The sequence below is a fragment of the Palaemon carinicauda genome, chromosome 37 (genome assembly GCF_036898095.1).
Source record: "Palaemon carinicauda isolate YSFRI2023 chromosome 37, ASM3689809v2, whole genome shotgun sequence".
Taxonomy (NCBI): Eukaryota; Metazoa; Arthropoda; class Malacostraca; order Decapoda; family Palaemonidae; genus Palaemon; species Palaemon carinicauda.
The window spans coordinates 67,650,306-67,671,361 of record NC_090761.1 but is presented as its reverse complement, the minus strand read 5'-3'; the positions used below and the strand labels follow the sequence as shown (position 1 = coordinate 67,671,361).

The window sequence follows — 21,056 nt, the reverse complement described above, 5'->3', positions numbered from 1 at the left end:
ACCTGTATAGCGATCGCTGGCGTATCCCGACCGTAGATTTCTGTCGGGCAACAGAGTTGACAGCTACATGATCATCGGGTAAGTATATTCAAAAATTTATTTTACTAATGAAAATAACATTTTTTAAGGAGAATCATATTAAAACTGAGTAAAGAGCAGAGAGATGTTGTTTCCTGTGGCTGAAAATAGAGCAAGTTCTTGAAGAATGTGATAATAATGTTTGTTGGGACAACTCTGCCAATGAGGCTGCTGTTTGGTAATAGCTCTTTGAAACTTGCTAAATAATAGATTGCATTTGTGGTAATTTCAGATGAGGGTCCCTCTATTTACTCATTCAATTTTCTCTGCTCCCTTTGAAGATATAGAACATTTCTGTTACACTGAAGAGTAGAAACTTCCCATATGAAGTGGGAAGGTACTGTTAGTCTCCTGTTAAATAAGAATATTCATGTAGTGAAAGGAACAAAACATTATGATACCTCTTTAAGTGTGATTCTACAACAGAGACAGGGCAATTCTTTCTATTTCAATGTGATTTTTGTTTATTTTCTTTATAGTTCCTCTCCCTTCTCTTTACTTGCCCAAATCATTTCCATCTCTTGCATCTTCTTCCTTAGAGACATCTTCCTTAGACAATCCGACAAATTTTGTACCGTATAGATTTTTTACAATTTATTTTGGCCTTTCTCTAACACCTCAAATACCTGTACCCAGTACTACCTTTTTCTTGTAACACCTCCAATACTTATACCCAGTACTGCCACTATACTTTTCACATTAGTGCATCATGTCTAATTCTTCCTACACTTGATACAAACCCTCATTCTTTACTATAGGAGATATTCTAGCGCGAGCTGGAAAATATGGCAGAAAACCTTAACTAGGTCGTTAATGACTGGGCCGGTAGTTATCCACCTGTTAGTGGTGGGGGACTGCTGGTCGGTAGCTACTGAATACCTTCAATTGTATTCTAGCCGTCGCAGTGATAACACCGCTGCTCCTGCTTTTGTTTGACTGGCAGACTAGCCTTTCTTTATTGTGTTTTTGATTAACTTTTTTTTTTCTTTTTCTTTGTTAGGTGTGATGTCCTCTATTATGAGGAAGTGTCCCGGGGTTCCCCCGAAATCTTGTGGCACATTCATGTTACCACCGGAGGTGGATCCTCATTCCCTATGCCCTTCGTGCAGAGATCATAGGTGTTCTGAAGGCTCCCGCTGCCAAGTATGTAGAGAATGGTCGCCCTCTCAGTGGGAAAAGTTCGTGAAGTGGAAGAAGAAGAAATCCAAAAAGGATTCGTTACCTCCAGGTTCGCCGTCGATAGGTAAGGAGTCTCGGGCCTCTTCTTCGGCCTCTCGATCTCTCCCTTCAGACTCTTCCTTGCCTCCATCCTCCAGGGGGAAATCAAGGAAGAGCGGCACCATTGACTTAACCCCCATTCCCCTTGGTCAGGTGGATCACGTTGCCCCTCCCACTGGGATAATTTTTTCCGCCACCGGGAATGACTCTATTACCGCTTCCATTCCAGATCACGTACGAGCGGTATGGCTTGCCCTTGGACGTCCTGGTTCTCCTTCGAAGAAAGTGTGGAACCAGTTCTTCGCGGGCACAGGTTCACCTCAGGTCCCTTCTGTTTTGGAAACCTCGGGAGTTCCGGACCTTGTCTACCTCCCGTTAACTCAGTCGGCGCCCGCAGAAGTTTCAGCAGATATAGTAACTTCAGCTCCGGCGGCGCCTACTTCGCACCTCGCTTGCGCTTCTACGAAACTACAACGTCGCAAGCGCAAACATTGCAGTACCTCCCCCTCCGCCTCCTCATCGTCCTCGCCCTTCTCGGAGGCTAGGAGGGAGAGAGAGAGAAGAGGAAAAGGAGAGTTCCCTCTTCTTCGCCCAGACGTTCTCGTCGGAGAGACAGGTGACATAGGAAGAGACATCATCATTTTCGCTCTTCCTCGCCTTCTATCTCTTCATGAAATGTCTCGCCGAGAGACTATAAGCACTCTCATCACAAACATAAGAAGAGCGCTTCCTCGCGTCATCGTTCTGCCTCGCGATCGACTTCCTCTCGCGAGGGGTCATCTTGGCGCTTCAAGAAAAAGAGCGCTACGATATGTTCTCGCTCTTCGTCACAAGAGAGTTCTCCTAAGCGTAATAGGCGCTCCCATTGGAGAAGCTCTTCCCACGATTTTTCATCTAATCGTGCCCAGAGCGCGGACAATGGAAAAGTGCACTCTGAGCGTGATCCCTTTCCTTCACATATTAGTTTGAGGAGCTAAGATCGCTCTAGGAAAGGGAGAAAGAGCACTTCTCCTCACCGTTGCTACGTATCAGCAGAGAGAGAGCGCTCCCGTCCTTCAACCTCCCAATCGCTCAAGTCTCCAAGCATATCCGCGCAGGGCCATTCACCTTGCTCTCGTGTTTCAGACAGGACAGCTCCGGTTCCCGTGCTTTCTAACGAGTTACGGAATACGAGCCTCACGAGAACCTCAGAAGAAGACGCAGGGGTTCAACCCTTCTTCTCCTCGGCTGAGAGCAGAGGGAAAAGGCCAGACCGCCGATCAATGCAACCTCTTACTAAGACAGTACCGATAATTCGGTCACCTACGCCTAGACCATCGACTTCCAGGCAAGGTCAGGCGCTCGCGGCGCCATTAGCCAGCGCTCAACCTTCCCTTGGAACAACGGCAATGGAGTATCTACCTCGCCGTTACCTCCAGACACTCAGACTTCTATCGCCCTTCCTCGCGAGGAATTAGCGCGACCAAAAGATTCCTCGGAAGAGCAACCATCAAAGGACTTAGAGTCCTCCTATCTGAGGGCTCTAAGAATTATGTGTAATATCTCAGGCCTCGGCGATCTACATCTGTCGCCTCAACATCCCGACGCTCCAGCTTTAGACAGACTATGTCGTCATCCATCAAACCCTAAGACCAAAATCAAACTTCCCTGGTCTATTCACACTGCAGGCCGTCTGAGGAAGGTTTTGCAGGCGGTCTCGGGGGAAACGGGTTCCTTGAAGTCTCAAGGATCCCATAAACTTCTACAATTCCCGTTTTCGAGGCAAAAGCGCTTTTACAAGGTCAGAGATGCCAACCCTTCTCCTCTGACCCCTGGATACCCTCACAGCGAGGCTTACACCTGGCTGCTCTTCAGAGAGACTCTCTTCTTTCCCAGTGGTAATGAAAACAGCTTCAATGTCCCTTCTGGAGGCATTATCCTGGTTTGACATGTGATCAGGCACAGTCGGCTACTTAGCGAGTCACGAAGACCTATCAAACCAAAACTCCATGCAGTCCCTACAGGAAGTCCTAGCTGCTGGGGTTAAGACAATGGACTTCCTAACTGCTACAACTGCAACCATGTGGGGCAATTGGATCCTCAAAAGGAGGGAATCAGTAGTTTCCAGACTTCATAGGAGCATCGGTATGGCCGGGAAGTCAGATTTGAGAAACTCGGACCTTCTGCAACCTCTCCTCTTTTCTAAACAAGCAGTTTCCTCTGCCTTGGATACTTGGAGGAAAGAGACGCAGGACACCGCAATGCAAAAGGCTGCCTCCCTTCGCACATTGCAACAGCAGCCAACTCCACAACCCAAAACCACAACCGCAACTCCACTCCCAGCCAAGAGCCTCAGCCGCCCCTCTTTTATAGCCAAACCTTTGGGCAGAGGAAAGTCGGCTCCTCCCAAGGCTAAAGACAGAGGTAGGAACCCTCAACAGAAATAGGGTCCCGGCTCCCCCCCTCACAGCGCGTAAGGGGGGGTGCCTGCAGGGGAGTTGGAGGAGGTGGAAGGCTATGGGGGCCATGCAATGGACCGTCAAGGTGCTTTTGTTGGGGGTACCACATCCCTTCATAGGCTCTCCTCCTTCTCTAATTCCTCCCCCGATCTCGTCCTCTCAGGTCCCTCGGGATCCCGGGAAACAGCAAGCCCTAGCTCGGGAGATCCAGAGCATGCTTCTAAAAGGTGCCATACAAGAGGTCTTCAACACGTCCCCGGGGTTTTTCAGTCGCCTCTTTCTGGTAGAAAAAGCCCCGGGAGGTTGGAGACCAGTAATCAATCTCTCTACCTTGAATCAGTTTGTGAAGCAAACTCCATTCAAAATGGAGACAGTAGCCTCCGTAACCCAAGCGGTGCGTCCAGGAGACTTTATGGCATCTGTGGACTTAAAAGACGCATATTTCCAAGTGCCCATCCATCGCGCATATCGGAAATTCCTGTGCTTTCTGGTTCAAGGTCGAATCTTCGAGTTCAAAGTCCTATGCTTCGGCCTCTCGACCGCCCCACAGATCTTTATGAGGGTTTTCGAACTCGTTTCCTCGTGGGCTCACAAGCACTGGATACGTCTGCTAAGGTACCTAGACGATTGGCTACTCCTGGCCTTGTCCAGGGAGCTAGCTCTGGATCACCTGAGAAGACTTCTAGACCTTTGCAAGGACCTGGGGATCCCTGTAAATGCAGAGAAGTCTTGCTTGATTCCAACCCAAGTCTTAAACTATCTGGGTATGTCCATCAACACCCAGGTAGGGAGAGTGTTCCCTTCGGAGACTGGAACAATCTATCTCCCAACTCTTTTCTCCACTGCCTCCTACAGCCAAGTCGTGGCAGAGAATTCTGGGCCATCTTTCCTCCCTGGAAAAACTAGTTCCAGGCGGAAGATCAAGAATGAGAAGTCTCCAGTGGCATCTGAAGACCCATTGGTCTCAAAAGATCGATTCACCATTCTTGTCAGTGGAGGTTCCAGCTCTGGTGATACAAGATCTTCATTGGTGGTCAACCAGAGAGAATACCCAAAAGGGCATTCCCCTCCAAAGCCCCTGTCCGAAGTTAAAACTCTTTTCAGACGCATCGCTACTGGGCTGGGGTTCCCACCTAGGCCCGAAATTAGCATCAGGTGTTTGGTCGACGATAGAACAAACTCTCCATATAAATCACCCGGAATTATTAGCAGCCTGGAAAGGCCTAAAATACTTTGTAAAAGATCTACAAGGACGAGAGGTGGTGCTGACGAGCGACAACTCCACAGCCGTCTCGTACATCAACAAACAAGGGGATACTCTGGCAAGAGACCTCTGTCTGCTAGCAGTCCAGGTTTGCCAGTGGGCGGAAGGTCACAACATTTCTCTCACAGCCAGGTTCATTCCGGGCCGGAGAAACATCGTTGCGGATCAACTGAGCAGGCATCACCAAGTGGCGAATGGTCTTTGGATCCTCGAGTAGTGAAGACAGTAATAGCTTTGTAGGGTTTCCCCACAACAGACCTGTTCGCCACTTCTCTGAATGCAAAACTTCCCCGCTATGAGTCCCCAGTTCCAGACCATCAGGCAGCGATCCAGGAAGCCCTTCAACATTCCTGGGACAACCTGGACGCATATGCCTTTCCACCCTTTTACCTGCTCAGAAGGGTGATTAACAAACTCAGGACCTCCTGGAACTGCAAGCTAACCCTAATAGCTCCAGCATGGCCAAGCAGAGAATGGTACTCAGACCTTCTTTCCCTACTGCTTCAAGTTCCAAGGTTTCTGCCTCCAGAACCCCATCTGCTGACGCAGCCACACAGTGGTGTCCCCCACAGGAGAATCCCCTTCCTGAAGCTTCACGCCTGGAGGCTGTCCAGTCACTCCTCAGAAGCAGAGGTTTTTCAGGGAAGGTGGCTGAGCACATGTCCAGGCACCAGCGCCAATCTTCCACAAACCTCTAGCAAGCAAGATGGAGAGTGTTTTCAGCTTGGTGTAGAGGGCGAGGCGTGTCTCCACCTGATCCCTCTCTTCCATTAATGGCAGACTTCCTTGTGTACCTCAGGGAGGAAAAACTCCTCTCAGTCTCGGCAAATAAAGGCTATCGTTCAGCCTTAAGCCTCATCTGTAGACTGAGAGGGGTTGACCTTTCCACCTCAGAAGATATCACCTCGTTCATTCGAGGTTTTGAGAGATCTTGCCCCCCAGTTGAGATTAGACCACCACCTTGGGACCTGTCCCTGGTCTTACGTTCCTTGAAGGGTCCACCCTATGAACCCTTAAATAGGACCTCTGACTACTTCCTAACCCTTAAGACCGTCTTCCTAGTAGTTCTGGCCTCGGTAAAAAGGGTCGGTGAACTACATGGTCTATCCTATGAAGTCACCCATTCTAGAGGATGGGGGCAAGTCTCGCTCAACTTCGTACCAGGCTTTGTGGCTAAAACTCAGAATCCTTCATCGGCCAATGAGAGGTTTACAGAATTTCAATTTTCCAGCCTCAATAAGGTAACACAGGATACTGATCAATTGCTACTGTGCCCAGTCAGGGCGCTAAGGAAATAGCTGAAGCGCACCAGATTTTTCAGACCACGCCTCCGTCATCTCTTCCTCAGTACCAACAAGGTAAAGAAGAGAATCTCTCGCAACACCATCTCTTTCTGGCTCAAGAAAGTTACTGCGAGAGCCATTCACGGAGACCCAGAGGCAGCTCAACCCAAAGCCCATCAAGTTAGGGGAGTGGCTGCCTCACTGATGTTTAAGAAAAATTTTTCAGTGTTCTAAGTCTTAAGAGCTGGAGTGTTGAAACGCCAATCTACATTCACCACTCACTATTTAACCAATGTGATACATAGGTCTCTAAACACCTTTTCTATAGGGCCTATTGTGGCAGGTCAACATGTGCTGTAGCTACCTTACGCCCTTTCAGGGGACAGTAGCCATTGGTCAAGGATTCTGTGTTACACTAGGTTTTTAGAAGGACATCCATCTATCTTCTGCGCTTCCTTCTTCCTCCCATCTGATTATCCTAGACTGTAACCAGTTTCAGCTGGACTCGCCAATGGAAATAAGGTATGAAACTTATCTGACTCCTCTCACAGGGTATAAGTTATACTCGTAGTTACGAGGGTTCCCCTTTTCAAGGTCTGGGGAATCCTAAGTATGAAAGGGTCCAAGTCGAATGTTCCTGACCCTCTTCATCCTGAAACATTTGTTTCCACGTAATTACAAACTTTCAGTTGTGCTAAGATTATGGGATCTACAAAGAAAAGTTTAATGAGAGACTTTTTCATCAAGAGTCTAATCTAAGGACTATCTTCACTAGGAATAGGGATTTCATTGACCACCCTGGCCTCAAGACTAAGTCTCCTATAGTAAAGAATGAGGGTTTGTATCAATTGTAGGAACAAACGACAAACTTATAACAGAGTTTATGTTTTTCCTAACATACAAACCCGAAATCTTTACACAAATCTTCCCTCTGTCACCACCCCCTAAAAATAGTCCTAGCAAGAATCCGATTGAAGGTATTCAGTAGCTGCCGACCGGCAGTCCCCCACCACTAACAGGTGGATAACTACCGGCCCGGTCGTTAACGGCCTTGTTAAGGTTTTCTGCCGTATTTTCTAACTCGCGCTAGAATATCTCGCATAGTAAAGAATTCCGGTTTGTATGTTGGGAATAATACAAACTCTGTTGTAAGTTTGTCATATCTCATTATTATTTCTTAATTACCCCTTTCCTCCTTTGTTTAGTCCCATCTCTAAATTTGTTAATTTTCTCGTCATTGTATGAATGACCGATTTTCTGCTGTTCCCCAGAGCTTTTGCTCCTGTTATCTCCCCCATGACTTAAATAACTTTGTTGTGATCTTACACTTTCATAGATTCCCTTTTTCATTACAGCATAGCTAAAGAGACTGTTTAGCTATGGTCAGCAGCTCTTCTAGGAGGACACTCCAAAATCAAACCATTGCTCTGTACCATGGTCTTTCACTGCCTTGGTTTAGAGTTCTCTTGCTTGAGGGTACACTCGAGCACACTTTTCTATCTTATTTCTCTCCCTATTGTTTTATAGTTTATATAGGAGATATTTATTTTAATGTTGTTACTCTTCCCGAAATATTTTATTTTCCTTTTTTCCTTTCCTCACTGAGCTATTTTCCCTGTTAGAGCCCCTGGGCTTATAGCATCCAGCTTTTCCAACTAGTGTTGTAGCTTAGCAAGTAATAATAATAATAATAATAATAATAATAATAATAATATCATATTCATCTTTTAACATCAGTACATTATCAAAATGCAGTTGTTCCGTAACCGAAATACAAACCACGCTATTTACAAAGGGTTATTACTTTTAGCGTAGCTGAAATGGCGAGCCATTAGAATTTAACGAGGGTGTATTACCCCCGCGCTAGTTAGCGGGGGGGTAGGGGAGTGGTAGCTAGCTACCCCTCCTCCCCCTCACACACAGGTGAATACTCACTTTCACTTTTGGCTCGGACTGTGACAGACGTCTCTCTGTCTTGGTCCTCGCTTGGCAGCCATTGTCTGTTTTGTCTTTACTTATTCGCTTACTTTTCTTTTACTCAATATATATGTAAACATGTTTTCATGTTTGTATATATATTTGAGTATAGAAATAAGTAAGTTTCCTTTTCAGATGTGTGTGTGTAGTGTACGATATCTACGTGGAGGCCTCGGCAGTTAGGCCACCACGGCCTAATTTTATGGGTTGCGATCGAGTTTGACTTCGGTCTTTCTCTCTCTCTCTCTCTTGAGGTCGTTCACCCTTTTACTATGTTTTACTACGCCCTTGTAGCTTCCTTCCCGTGTGGGTGGGGTTGCTACGCCGTACATTTTGTCTCAATTAGTTTATGAATCTAATTGTAGTTGTTAATTTTTCAGCTTGTAGAACGATTCCTTTCGGGGTTTTCGTTTTTTTTTTTTCTTTAGTGTTCATTCATTTTTAAATTACATAATTACATAGTTACATAATTATAATTGTTATAATTCTGTTTTGGTTACAGCTCTCCTTCCGCGAGTGTAAGTGGTTGTGAGGGCACGTGCCTGTTGTGTAATTCTTGTTCCTTTTCCTCGGGATTCCTCTTCGGAGCCTTCCCGGGGGAATGAATGTGTACTAATATTATTTGTTTTATTTTTTTACAGTTACCGATCTAGTTCGTTTCTGTAATATAGCAACGGTGTGAGCTGTCTGGTTGAGTCCTGGGGATTCGGCTGTTGCTGCCTCCCCCCTTGTATTGTCGTCAGGGGCGTGTCTCCTTCTACTGGTAGTACTCCCGTGTCGACGGACAGCTCTCCAGTTCATTTTAGAACAGTCAGGAGGCTTGCCTCCTTGGGCGGATAACTTTCCTTCCGAGGGAAGTTTTTTCCTGTCCAGGCTTGAGCTTTTCCTCTTATGGGGGGTTCTTCTCTTGCCTTTTTTTCGTGCGACTATGCTCTTGGTGCTGAGCGGTCGCACCTGCAGTTTCGCTCAAGGGGCTGGGCAACTGCAGGAGCTCCTCTTCGGAGGATTGCCCCTTTTAGGTCACTGGCTGACCAGTCTCTTCCACGAAGTGTTTCTCTTTCGTTCGCGAGAGAGTACACTCATAGAGACTCCTCTTCGGAGGTTTCTTCTGTTGCTGTTGCTGTTGGCCTCCACCCTGAACGATCGCCCTCCTGCAGATGCTGATCACCATCGCACCCTTTCACGCGATCATTCACCTGCGCATGCTGCTCGCCATCGCACAACCCTGAACGATTGCCCGCTTACGCATGCTGCTCCTCATCGCACAACCCTGAACGATCGCCCTCTTGCGGATGCTGATCACCATCGCACCCTTTCACGCGATCATTCACCTGCGCATGCTGCTTGCCATCGCACAACCCTGAACGATTGCCCGCTTACGCATGCTGCTCCTCATCGCACCACCCTGAACGATCGCCCTCCTGCAGATGCTGATCACCATCGCACCCTTTCACGCGATCATTCACCTACACATGCTGCTCGCCATCGCACAACCCTGCACGATTGCCCGCTTACGCATGCTGCTCCTCATCGCACAACCCTGAACGCTCGCCCTCTTGCAGATGCTGATCACCATCGCACCCTATCACGCGATCATTCACCTACACATGCTGCTCGCCATCGCTTACCGCCAGCGATCTTCTTCACCTACGCGGCAGCACGATCCCTCGCCGTCACGCCCATTCGCCCGCGCGATCGCGCGCCCGCGCGATCGCTCGCCCGCGCGATCGCTCGCCTGCGCGCCCGCGCGATCGCTCGCCTGCGCGCCCGCGCGATCGCTCGCCTGCGCGCCCGCGCGATCGCTCGCCTGCGCGCCCGCGCGATCGCTCGCCTGCGCGCCCGCGCGACCGCTCGCCTGCGCGCCCGCGCGACCGCTCGCCTGCGCGCCCGCGCGACCACTCGCCTGTGCGCCCGCGCGACCATTCGCCTTTGCGCGACCGTTCGCCCTCGCGCGACCATAGTTCGCGGCGAATTCCACAGCCGGTGGTAGCAGCAGGGACGCCTGCTCCTAGGCGGCACTCGGGATCACCTCCATCCAAGCACAGGTTGGTAGTGCAGGACGAAGACAGGTCAGTACAGCATTCTTCCCACCTTCTTTTCAGGCAGGAACCGTCGTGTCCTCTCCAAAGGATCGCCCGATCCCTTTCACCTTAGCGAGGATTTCGGACTCTGTGTCCTTGGAGCAGCAGACATGGTTTGATCCGCTGGCACGGGCGTTAATGAGGGTTATGAAACCAGCACTCACCGGCCAGGGTAACAAACCAGCGGCTGTCTCTCCTACGCTGAAGAGAAAGAGAGGAGTGGACTTCGTGGTGACTTCCCCCAGGGCGAAGTTGGTTCCCAAGAGGTCGGTCTCGAGGGTCCCCACTCCTGCACGAGTACTCTCTCCTTCTCCCGCCCTGGAAGGATTTTTGGCGGGGGGGCTTTCCGTTGAAGATTTCTCCATCGGACAAGGGGTGACTGCTTACCTCTTCCTCTGGGAGCTTACCAGGTTCTTTCCCTCCTCGGTTACGGCCCGAGGTTTGGTTCAAGGAAGCTACAGGAAGATCAAGGGTACTTTCCTCCTCTCGAGCTCAGGCACCTTGGCCTTTCGTCGTTAAGTATCTACTTGCGGACAAGCTCGATGTTGTACCATCTGGACGCACTGACTGAAGGCTTCCTTCGGGTGTCTCATCTGTGGAGGTCAACGACCTCAGACACCCTTCCATCCTTGAGAAGAGTTTTGTCTTTGCCCAAGGACAGAGACTTAAACATCTGCTGTGCGGAGTAAATCGACTTCCGGTTTCACTCCTCCAAGGCGCTTTCTTCCAGACTCTGCAGGGCTCCAGCTCCCTTTTCTTTCAACCACGTCGGCCTAAGTTATCGGCTACGACAACTGGGACAAGGTGTCCAATTGCAGTTTCCTCCTGTCAGGAACAGATGGCACGGGAGACTTCCCCGGGGGAGGGCATAGTCCTAAAAGGAGTTCACGAACTCTAGGATTGCAGGTTTTTTCGCTGGGAGGATGCTTAAGGTTACTCATCCGAATGACAGCTTCCCGATGCCCATTCCCGCACAATCTCTGTGAGTAGCCAAGGATATCGCGCCTGCCGTCTCTGTCAGCGAATTCAGTGTCTCTGAACCTCTATGCCATAGCATCAGCAGAGTTGCCCGGTTGGGCAGAATGATCCATACCTTAGGCGAAGGTCTTCCTTAGGATCATCGACGGCTTCACCCCCGGCCCCCTCAGTCGATCCTTTCTTGTAAGGAAGGATCTGAGAGGGGATGTCCATAGTCGACCTCTCAGCCCTGATCAAGTTTGTCGAACAAACTTCGGCCAGCGTAGACCAGCAGAATCGATCAGACTGGTAACGAGGCGACAGGACTCCTTTAACCCTGGATCGGAAGGACGGGTACTTTCAGTTTCCATTCCATCCATCTTCCAGGGTGCTCGTCGAATTCAGCCTAAACTGCAAGTATTCCTGCTTATGATGCAGTGTGGCTATCCCGCCGTGGCATAGCAGGTGTGTTTCCCCAGAGAACTCTCCCTGCCTTCCTTTTGGCCGCTCAGGTGCAGACTTTCGCCTCCTCTGCTGTTTGGAGGGCTGGTCAACTCCGGTAGGCTCGGGTTTCGACCTTCTTCAGCGCCGGGAAAAGCTTCCGAATGCTGACCATGAGTGTGGGCTCATGGTATTTTGCTTGGAGCCTTCTCTTCCTCTGCCTCAACATCTGGAGTATCTGGCCATGATATTGAGTCAACCGCCTTACCACGTTGGAAACCCCGCTTCTCGTCCGTCCAGCGAGGTTAAGCAACGTCGGTACTTGGATGGGTGACCACCTGGGGACGCCAGATTCTGTTACCACATCCTCCGAGCCTTCCTTTCGGTTGACTGTGGCAAGACTGAGGAGAGTCGCAGTACCTGTTCTCAGTCAAGCAGAGTTTTCAGCCCTACCTTGGAACGTTTCCTAGTTCTTCTTTCCTCATTGACCCGTTTATAGTCCGAACGGTCGCCTCAGGATAAGTTCCATGTGGGGCGATCCAAGTTCCGGTGGCTTCAGGCAATGTTTAACCGGACTCCCTGGCCCTATGGGACCAGCGGAACTATTAAACCTGCAATGGGTGTTGACCTATGGAGCCTCTTGATGGTAGTGGATATTCTCGTCCTTTCCCCACATTCTTGATGCGGTTCTCGGACTCGTCAAAGGAAAGGGGGGGGGGGGGGCATGTTCCGGTCCAGGCCTATGGTCAAGACCTGAAGGATACCTCTCCATCATTCAGGCAGGCTTAAGGGCCTTAGTCTGGCCCCTCTTCAGATCCTACCGCTCCTGCCAAGTCGCCCCGTTGCGTGTCGACTTCATGCTAACCAGCAGGGGACGCATTTTCACACCCTCACATCTTGCAGTAGAGATACCGGGATGATTGAGATTCTCTCAATTCCACCATCGGCTCTCTCATTCCAGGCAGGGGAATGTTTCTCTCAGACTATCCGAGCAGAGCCTCATAGAGAGAGTGTACCTAAGGGTCTTTGACCTTGGGTAACCAGCAAGTGCTGGTCTGGGGGACCTGATCGCGACAGCTTGGAACCTCAAGCTTCCGCTAGTTTTCCCCCCAGTCTCAGACCCCGAGACTCTGGCAAGATGCATTCCGGTGATGGTGGGACAACTTCGACGCCTGCGTCTTCCCTCCTTTTTGTCTGCGGACAATGGGTCTCAACAAAACCAGGTTGTCTGTCAACCTTTCAATGGGAGAGCTCCACTGGGACTATGCGCAGAACGGTTTCTGGACCCTCTGCTTCCCCTGACGGAACTCCCGGGAGAGCTTCTCCCACGGCGCAGACTACTCAAGCAACCACACTGCGACATCTCTCCCGAACCGGGGCGTCGCTTCGGCTTCATGCCTGGAGACACTACGCTTCCTCCTCTAGAAGAGACAACCCGCTACAGTCGCGGTACGGAGGTCGCGTCATCTGCGATAGTCATCCACAGGGGTCTCCCAGGCAAAGTGAAGAGTCTAAGGTGGTTGGTGCCGTGGGAGATATACCTCTTCCCGTGAGGCCTCTTCTCCAGCAATAACGGTCTTATTGCCTTTCGGCGGGAGGAAACTCCTTTCCGCTCTTGGCAATGAAGCCTGTCGCTCAGCCTTTCCCTGACCTTCAGGCTTAAAGGAATAACTTTTTCCTGCCCGCTGGATCTATCCTCGCTCATGCGAAGCTACGATCGTCCCTGCCCTAGTCGGAGGAAGACCTCCGACTTGGAGCATGGCTCGGACTTTTAGTCCTTTAAGAGATCTTCTCAAGACCCTTTTACGACAGGCCTCGGATTGTATTCCGCCTTGGGTCTTCTGCTCACTCTGGCCACGGCCAGTGTGTAAGCAATCTTCTTGGTCTCTTACTACTCCCCCCCTTTCTAAGGAAGAGGAGAAGGCAACATTCAGGCTCGCTCCTGAGTTGTTGGCTAGACTCAGAATCTGAGGGTCCCGACCCTTCGGTCCGATTCATTCAAGATTTTGAGTCTCCATTCTGTGTCTGATGTCCCAAGACCTTCTCTTTCTTGCCAGTACAGGAATCGAGAGGTTAGCGCTGGGAACAGCTGCAGTTTGGCCTCAGTTGCAGCCGATTTGGGAACACAAGGAGGACATGGGGGGAGAGTCACCAGTATACCTCTTCAGCCCGGACTCAAGGACATTCATCTCGACCTGTCTTCAGACCCTCCCCCGTCACGTCGCCCTACAGCACGATGTTGGATACATCGCAACGTCCCTCGCCTTCGAGTAATACTACTCTGTGACGCAGGTGCTACAAGCTGGAGTCTGGAAGCGTCTGATGACCTTCGCAGCCCGCTTCCTGCAGGGCGTGACCCACAGGAGTCTCGATACGTTTTCTATCGCTCTGTGGTGGCTACACAACAGCTGGTCTAACCTCAGGCTCCTTTTTGGACAGGTAGCAGAAGGTTGAGGGCATTGTTATCAGGTTTTAGTCTGCATGAACGAAAGAAGTATGTCTGGCCCTTACTTCTTTCTTCATCATCCCCTCTACGGGGAAGCAGCATCCTGGTCTCTGCATAGCTGACCTCGAACCTCTGCAGGTAAACCATGCTTCCTTGTGTTCCGAGTATTGAGTCAATACTGTCGCGTCCCCCATACCCTGACGAGGTGGTATTGGGAACGTCCTAACCCAGAGTTCCTTCTGGAACTCCAGGTCAACTGCCTAGGACGGGTCACACTTCTTCCTTCACACACAAGCTTACGTAGGCCACATGGTTCCTTGCGGTGCAAGGAACTTGTGAGGTGCAGGGACTCCTTTTCTCGAGTGCGACTCACTCGGATTCTGAGTCCCCGGGTAAAGCCAAAGCCAGTATGGCTGGGGACTTTCCACCCTTCCTAAGGGATAAGTCACCCTTTGTAAATAGCGTGGTTTGTATTTCGGTTACGGAACAAATGACAAATTCGAAGATAATTTGTATTTTTCCTAACCATACAAACCTTAGCTATTTACACATATTTGCCCGCCAGCCCTGTCCCCCAAGACAAGTCCTACCTCTAAGTGAAAGTGAGTATTCACCTGTGTGTGAGGGGGAGGAGGGGTAGCTAGCTACCACTCCCCTACCCCCCCGCTAACTAGCGCGGGGGTAATACACCCTCGTTAAATTCTAATGGCTCGCCATTTCAGCTACGCTAAAAGTAATAACCCTTTGTAAATAGCTAAGGTTTGTATGGTTAGGAAAAATACAAATTATCTTCGAATTTGTCATTTTTCTTTCCCTTCCCTCCCAGGAAACTTTGGACGATTTTCTCTTGGTTACTGCCCCTTGAAGTTGTTAATCATTTTATTATTAATATAAAACTAATACATTACAATTTAAGGCAAAAAAAAAAAAGTGGTAGTTATAGTTTAGAAATACAAGAAAATAATTCAAAAGTCTCTCACGCTCTTTGGTCCGTTTTCTATGAATTATGCTCTTGTCCATTTTCTGTTTATTTTTTGTTACCCATTCTCTTCAATTCTCATTAAAGGGAAAACTTTTGTTTGGTAATTCTACTGAACATCATGACGTAAATTATTACTAGCAATAAAACCAGAAACGGAAGCTATAAGCCCAAGGGTTCCAATAGGGAAATAGGCCAGTAAGGAAATTAATAAATTTAAATAAATAAATTAATTTATTTATCAGATAAAAAAATTGATGAATTTATGCCTCAATGATAGAAAAATTGAGGAAACCCATAATCCTGTTGTTGCTAAAAGCACTTTCAGAGTGGTTAAGTTTCTTCTAATGTCCTTTTTTCAGCATCAGTTCAAGTGTTTCATGCTTGGATTATTCTCAAGTCTAATTTCTCATCTTCACCACCTAACCGTACATTCTATGTAATGTCGTGTTCTTGCATTTAAACTAATAATGAGAGTACAGGCCTAACAATGTGTTATTCCCTAAGTAACAGTAATTCTGCAACCCATTTTCTTTCCTATGTCTTGGAGTTCTTTTTTTATTTACCAGGGTTTCTCTTACAAATACAACTCCCTGTGAGTCCTTGTCCTTGAGAGAAATGTTCTGTGAAGCTAATGTTCAATTTCATGGGGATTTTGAATTGATCTCTCGTGTTTCAGTTAATCAATAATACCGCCTCTATAGTCAATTTTTTTTTAGTGAGGCAAATTTGCACCAACTCGCTGGGTGCCCTTTTAGCTCGAAGAAGTTTCTTGATAGCTGATTGGTCGGAATTATGTTTGTCTAAATACTTTTCCGAGTCGGTGCAAATCTGCCTAACTAAAAAAAAATTGACTATAGTAGCTGGATGCTTCCCACCTAGATTGATATTTTGTGTTATGACGAATGGTTTTGAGATGAAATGTAATATTTTTAAATACTAAACCATATTTTTCAGTCATATTAAGTACTATGACGTAAAGTCCTGCTTCCCAGCTCCACCTGTTTATCATACTTGATGAATCGTGTTGTTCATTGATGGTTTTATAGAGCTGTTCTGTAGAAATTAGGGCCTCTTAGACTATAAATCATACCCCTCAAACATTGATCGGATGATACATTGAATGGTCTTTGAATGTTACGAAAAACCATGGGAAGCAACCAGAGCCTGCCCAGTTCATTCTAATTACTAATCTCTCTCTCTCTCTCTCTCTCTCTCTCTCTCTCTCTCTCTCTCTCTCTCTCTCTCTCTCTCTCTCTCTCTCTCTCTCTCTCTCTCGCTGTGTGTGTGTGGAACAAGGAATGTATCTGGGACTATTTGTGGTACACAAAAGTACTTAATGAAAAATTATGGATATGAATAAAAAGAATACAATTTTCAAAATTTTATTTAGATATTTAAAAACTAGTTTTTTTAATTGAATGAACATTCTAAAGATCCTGCTATTTTTAAAGCACTAGGCTTTGGCATTTTTACACTAGCTTTGTATGATTTCATACAAGTAAATTGCTCAAATATCACCAATCTTGCCTGAATAAATTATGTTTTTTAGAACTGGTTCAAATTAAAAAATTACATATCTCAACTAAGTATTATAATTTGCAATAAACAGGCTTTTCTTATTATAATACTGTAGCTACATTATTGGAATACAGTACATAATATGTTCTCTTATTTTTTTTTTCCAGAAGAACTGGATAGTTTCAATGATCCTCCAACAAGATTTTTACCATCTCACAAAGATGCTCTTGATGATTATGAACAGGTAAATCATTTGTTTGTTTATGCATTCATTTTCCCATTTAAGTTGCTAGTTTTTTTCTAATAATTATTATGTATACAAGAACTTCCTTCCAACTCTTGAACAACAAATACAAATTTATAAGCAGTGGTCATGCTGACTCTTCTGTAGTAATCCCCGGCACTTTCAGAAAACAAATGTTCGTATACATAATATTCATCGTACACTTAACGTGGTGCATTATGGTATCCATAAAATACTCTTTCAAGGTTTAAATATCACTAATCATGGGCAGAAGAAAAGTTCAGGTCATTGTCTTGTTGTTCAGTATCCTAGAGACCAAAATGAACTGGACAGTAGTAGAACCATCTCTCAAACTAGGACCAAAGAGAGCCAGGCAGTGGCTGCTTATGACTTGGCAGGTAGATGTAATAGTCACACAAACTCTCCATTCCTAACTCGCAGTAAACCACTAACACAGCTCGACCTTGTGACTTGCAGATTTAAAACCACTGACAATCCCAGTAGGCTACCATGACTGGAAAGTTGGTAATTCATAGTCTGAATTTTTGGCTATATCCTTAAACACTGGACTGTATGTCAGTGGCTTGAATGCCTTGCAAATTTTCAAGTAAATTCTGGACATAGCATCACAAACTTTGTAGTGAATAAGTTTTTGAAGTGTTGTAAACATCAAGAAAACATGCATTTCAAGCAACTGCAAGCTGGTTTTGAGGCTTCTAAGCTGAAGGTTCACAATCGCTTAGTCCTTGGAGAAAAGCAACATAGTATGACGTAACCAAGGGTAGGGTGCCAATAGCAACAATTGTACAAGAGTGCAAAACTGATGGTACTAGAAGTTGCTTCATGACATCTAGGCTTCTCAAAAGAAGGATGCTGTGCATGGCCTTGCTATCATCGTCATTGCTGTAACATAAGATTTTGCCTTTAGGTGTTAAACCTAAAGTACTATCTCTCCACTTTTTTTGTGCACTTTCCCCCTGAATTCCCATCTGATGAGTAAGTTCATTGCATGCCAGGGAGGAAAAACAGTTGACAACTTTCCCTTGATTAAGATGAGAAATGTGCTAAATATTTTATTAGATTTTAAGAGAGTTCGGCTTCTAATCTGCTTTTTTTTTGCCAATTTATTTTGTTGTTCTTTGGAAAATACTAAAGGATGTTCAGTAATTTTTGAGACTCAAATAAGATTGACATATGCTGCTGAAATATTTGGGTTACCACTGCGTAGAACGTAACCTATGATTGCACAGTTAAGTATAGGATATTTCCCTTTGTCTCAGCCATATAAGGTTTGCACAGCGCATTCAGGAGTAATGCTAGATGAAAATAATTTTGTATCTTATACCTTAAAGAGATGAATTTGTATTACTTTTGCGGAGTTAGTGCATTAGAATCAGACGTGCAATGGGGAGGAAGTGTCTTTCAATATCATTAAATGAATATAATGCATAATACAGTTCCTTTGAACTGTGAATTTCTGTTTTGAACAATTTAGTGAAAAGTTGTTCAGAATATCATATATAAATGTATGTATGTAGTCAGAATTTAGAAATTCGTAGCCAAGGGCTAAGTAGTGTTTTTTCTCATTTTAGATTAGCAGTTCTGAGCTTGGCGAGCTTGATTCTTTGGATGATGAAGCCAGTAATGAAGAGCATTTGCTGATGTCCGTGCAGAGTGCCACAAGACGTATGAAGGACCTAATTGCTAATCTTCAAGAACAGAACCATAGTTTGCAGTTGTTGTCACCATTCTTACATTCCTTGCAGTCATCAGTTGGTTCTCATACAGGTTTGTTGGTTTACAGTTTCCATTCTTATGAACTTTTGATATTTATTTATCTTGAGTAATTGGCTGTCTTGTATTTACCGTATATTACCATGTAAAGGGCAAACCCCAAAAATTTTCTTTGAAAAAAAGCATTTTTATCATATACTCCATGTAATGGGCGAACAGCAATTTCAAGGCCAGCCTAATGTTATAACACTTATAATCTACACATATTATAATCTTTATTGTTGTTACTGTTATATATTTATGTTTTTAGTTTATAAAATAAGCTGCATTTCTGTTTAAGGAAGTGTAAAATTATACAATTCGTGAGTTTGAACCCAATGTTTACATTATTCACTCAATGTTTACATATTGTCATTCCTAACCTTCCTCCTCCTAATCTCCCTCAATATTTTGCAACTACGAAAACAGGCTTTGCAATAAATTTATTATTAATTAACTTATTGTTACATACAATTATATAATTGTAACAAGCATATATGATTCTAAGTCAATCCTTCCAAACTGCTATGTAAAATTATCCTGATAACTGCCAACTACCAGTAGTTGTTTGGCAACTTTGCTACTACTTATACCCGATTGCCACAGTCCTTAAATGATAACCATTTTTATATAGCAACTGATGCTTACGTATTAACTACCGTGAAGTTCAAGTTTATTAAGTAAAGTTTTTTTCTTTGTTTAAACTTGTTTGGCTCATTGTTTTCCTGTATACTATCGGAAGATAACGGTAACCTGCAAATTTTGAGATTTTGAACAACCACCGCTATCGCCATATCTTGGCAAATAATGTAAACCTTCATAGTTGTCCGAAACAAGTTTGTGGTGACGGAAGTATTATAAAGAAAAAATTCATTTTTATTTTTATTTTAAACACACTACTACAGTGTATAATCATACTGAGCATATTATACGCTGATAATAAGGCAATCCTTCCTAACTACTATGTAAGTAGAAAAATTAATCACCAGTACAAATATGGAAAATTCTAGGTTTTCGGAGAATTAGGCTAGCCTACCAACAGACTCCGAGTAGAGTACTATAAATAAATAAAGATAAAATTACCAGTAAATATTCTCATTTTCATTATCATCATCTCCTCCTACGCCTATTGACGCAAAGGGTCTCGGTTAGATTTCGCCAGTCTCTATCTTGAGCTTTTAATTCAAAACTTCTCCATTCATCATCTCCTACTTCGTGCTTTATAGTCCTAAGCCATGTAGATCTGGATCTTCCAATTCTTCTAGTGCCCTGTGGAGCCAAGTTAAACGTTTGGTGAACTAATCTCTCTTGGGGAGTGCGAAGAGCATGCACCATCTCCATCTACCCCTCATCATGATCTCATCCACATATGGTCCTCGAGTAATCTCTCTTATAGTTTCATTTCTAATCCTGTCCTGCCATTTAACTCCCAATATCCTTCTGAGGGCTTTATTCTCAAATCTACTAAATCTATTGGGGATTGTTTCATTGTCATATCATGACTCATGTCCATAGAGTAACACCGATCTCACTAAACTGATATATACAGTAGTCTCATTTTTATATGAAATTTTAGGCGATTTGATTTCCAAATTTTACTTAACCTAGCCATTGTCTGGTTTGCTTTTTTCAATCTTTCACTAAACTCTAATTCTAAAGACCCTGTATTGGAGATCATTGTTCCTAAATACTTATATGATTCTACCTCATTAATCCTTTCTACTTCCAATGATATTTCATCTTCCATTGCATACTCCGTTCTCATCATCTCTGTCTTTCTTCTATTTATCTTCAGCTCCACCTCGTGTGATATTTCATGCATTCTGGTAAGCTAACATTGCAAATCCTGTGGTGCTCTGCTAAGAAGGACAGCATCATTAGTATACTGTACTCTATGTCTGCTAAATTCCTATTTCCAATCCAGTCCAGTCCTTCTCCACCATCTCTGACTGTTCTACACATTACAAAGTCCATGAGGAGGGCAAACAACATAGGTGACAACACATTCCCCGGGAGTACTCCGCTGTTAACTGAAAACTCACTTGATAAGACTCCTTTAACATTATTTTACTTAAACATAAAACTATATACCATAATTAAAATGAGGATATTATATGATTTTAAGTCAATTCTTCCAAACTACTGAACTATTAACCCTTTTACCCCCAGGCTTTTTGGAAATTTCCAACCCTTAACCCCCAAGGGGTTACTTTTTTCCCAGCACATTTTGGTGTATATTTCTTTTAAATTGCTCTAACAGCCTTAATTTTTGTCATAGAGAGGTCAGGTTGGTCTCATTCTCTTGGAAAATGTCTGAATTTTCTAAAAACAATTATCAAAAATATGAAAAAAAAAA

At 45.5% G+C, this 21,056-nt stretch overlaps 1 protein-coding gene across 5 annotated transcripts in view; it reads left to right on the top strand.

Annotated features, from left to right (window-relative positions):
• spn-F (Protein spindle-F) overlaps positions 1 to 21,056 on the top strand; it is a 90,526-nt gene that overhangs the window by 46,551 nt on the left and 22,919 nt on the right. For 4 of the 5 annotated variants that reach the window (XM_068361370.1, XM_068361365.1, XM_068361366.1 and 1 more), the window contains 2 exons: positions 16,851 to 16,927; positions 18,520 to 18,715. In XM_068361370.1, the coding sequence (XP_068217471.1) occupies positions 16,851 to 16,927; positions 18,520 to 18,715 (273 nt within the window). The remainder of the gene's footprint in view (positions 1 to 16,850; positions 16,928 to 18,519; positions 18,716 to 21,056) is intronic. The other variant, XM_068361368.1, reaches the window with a different exon arrangement.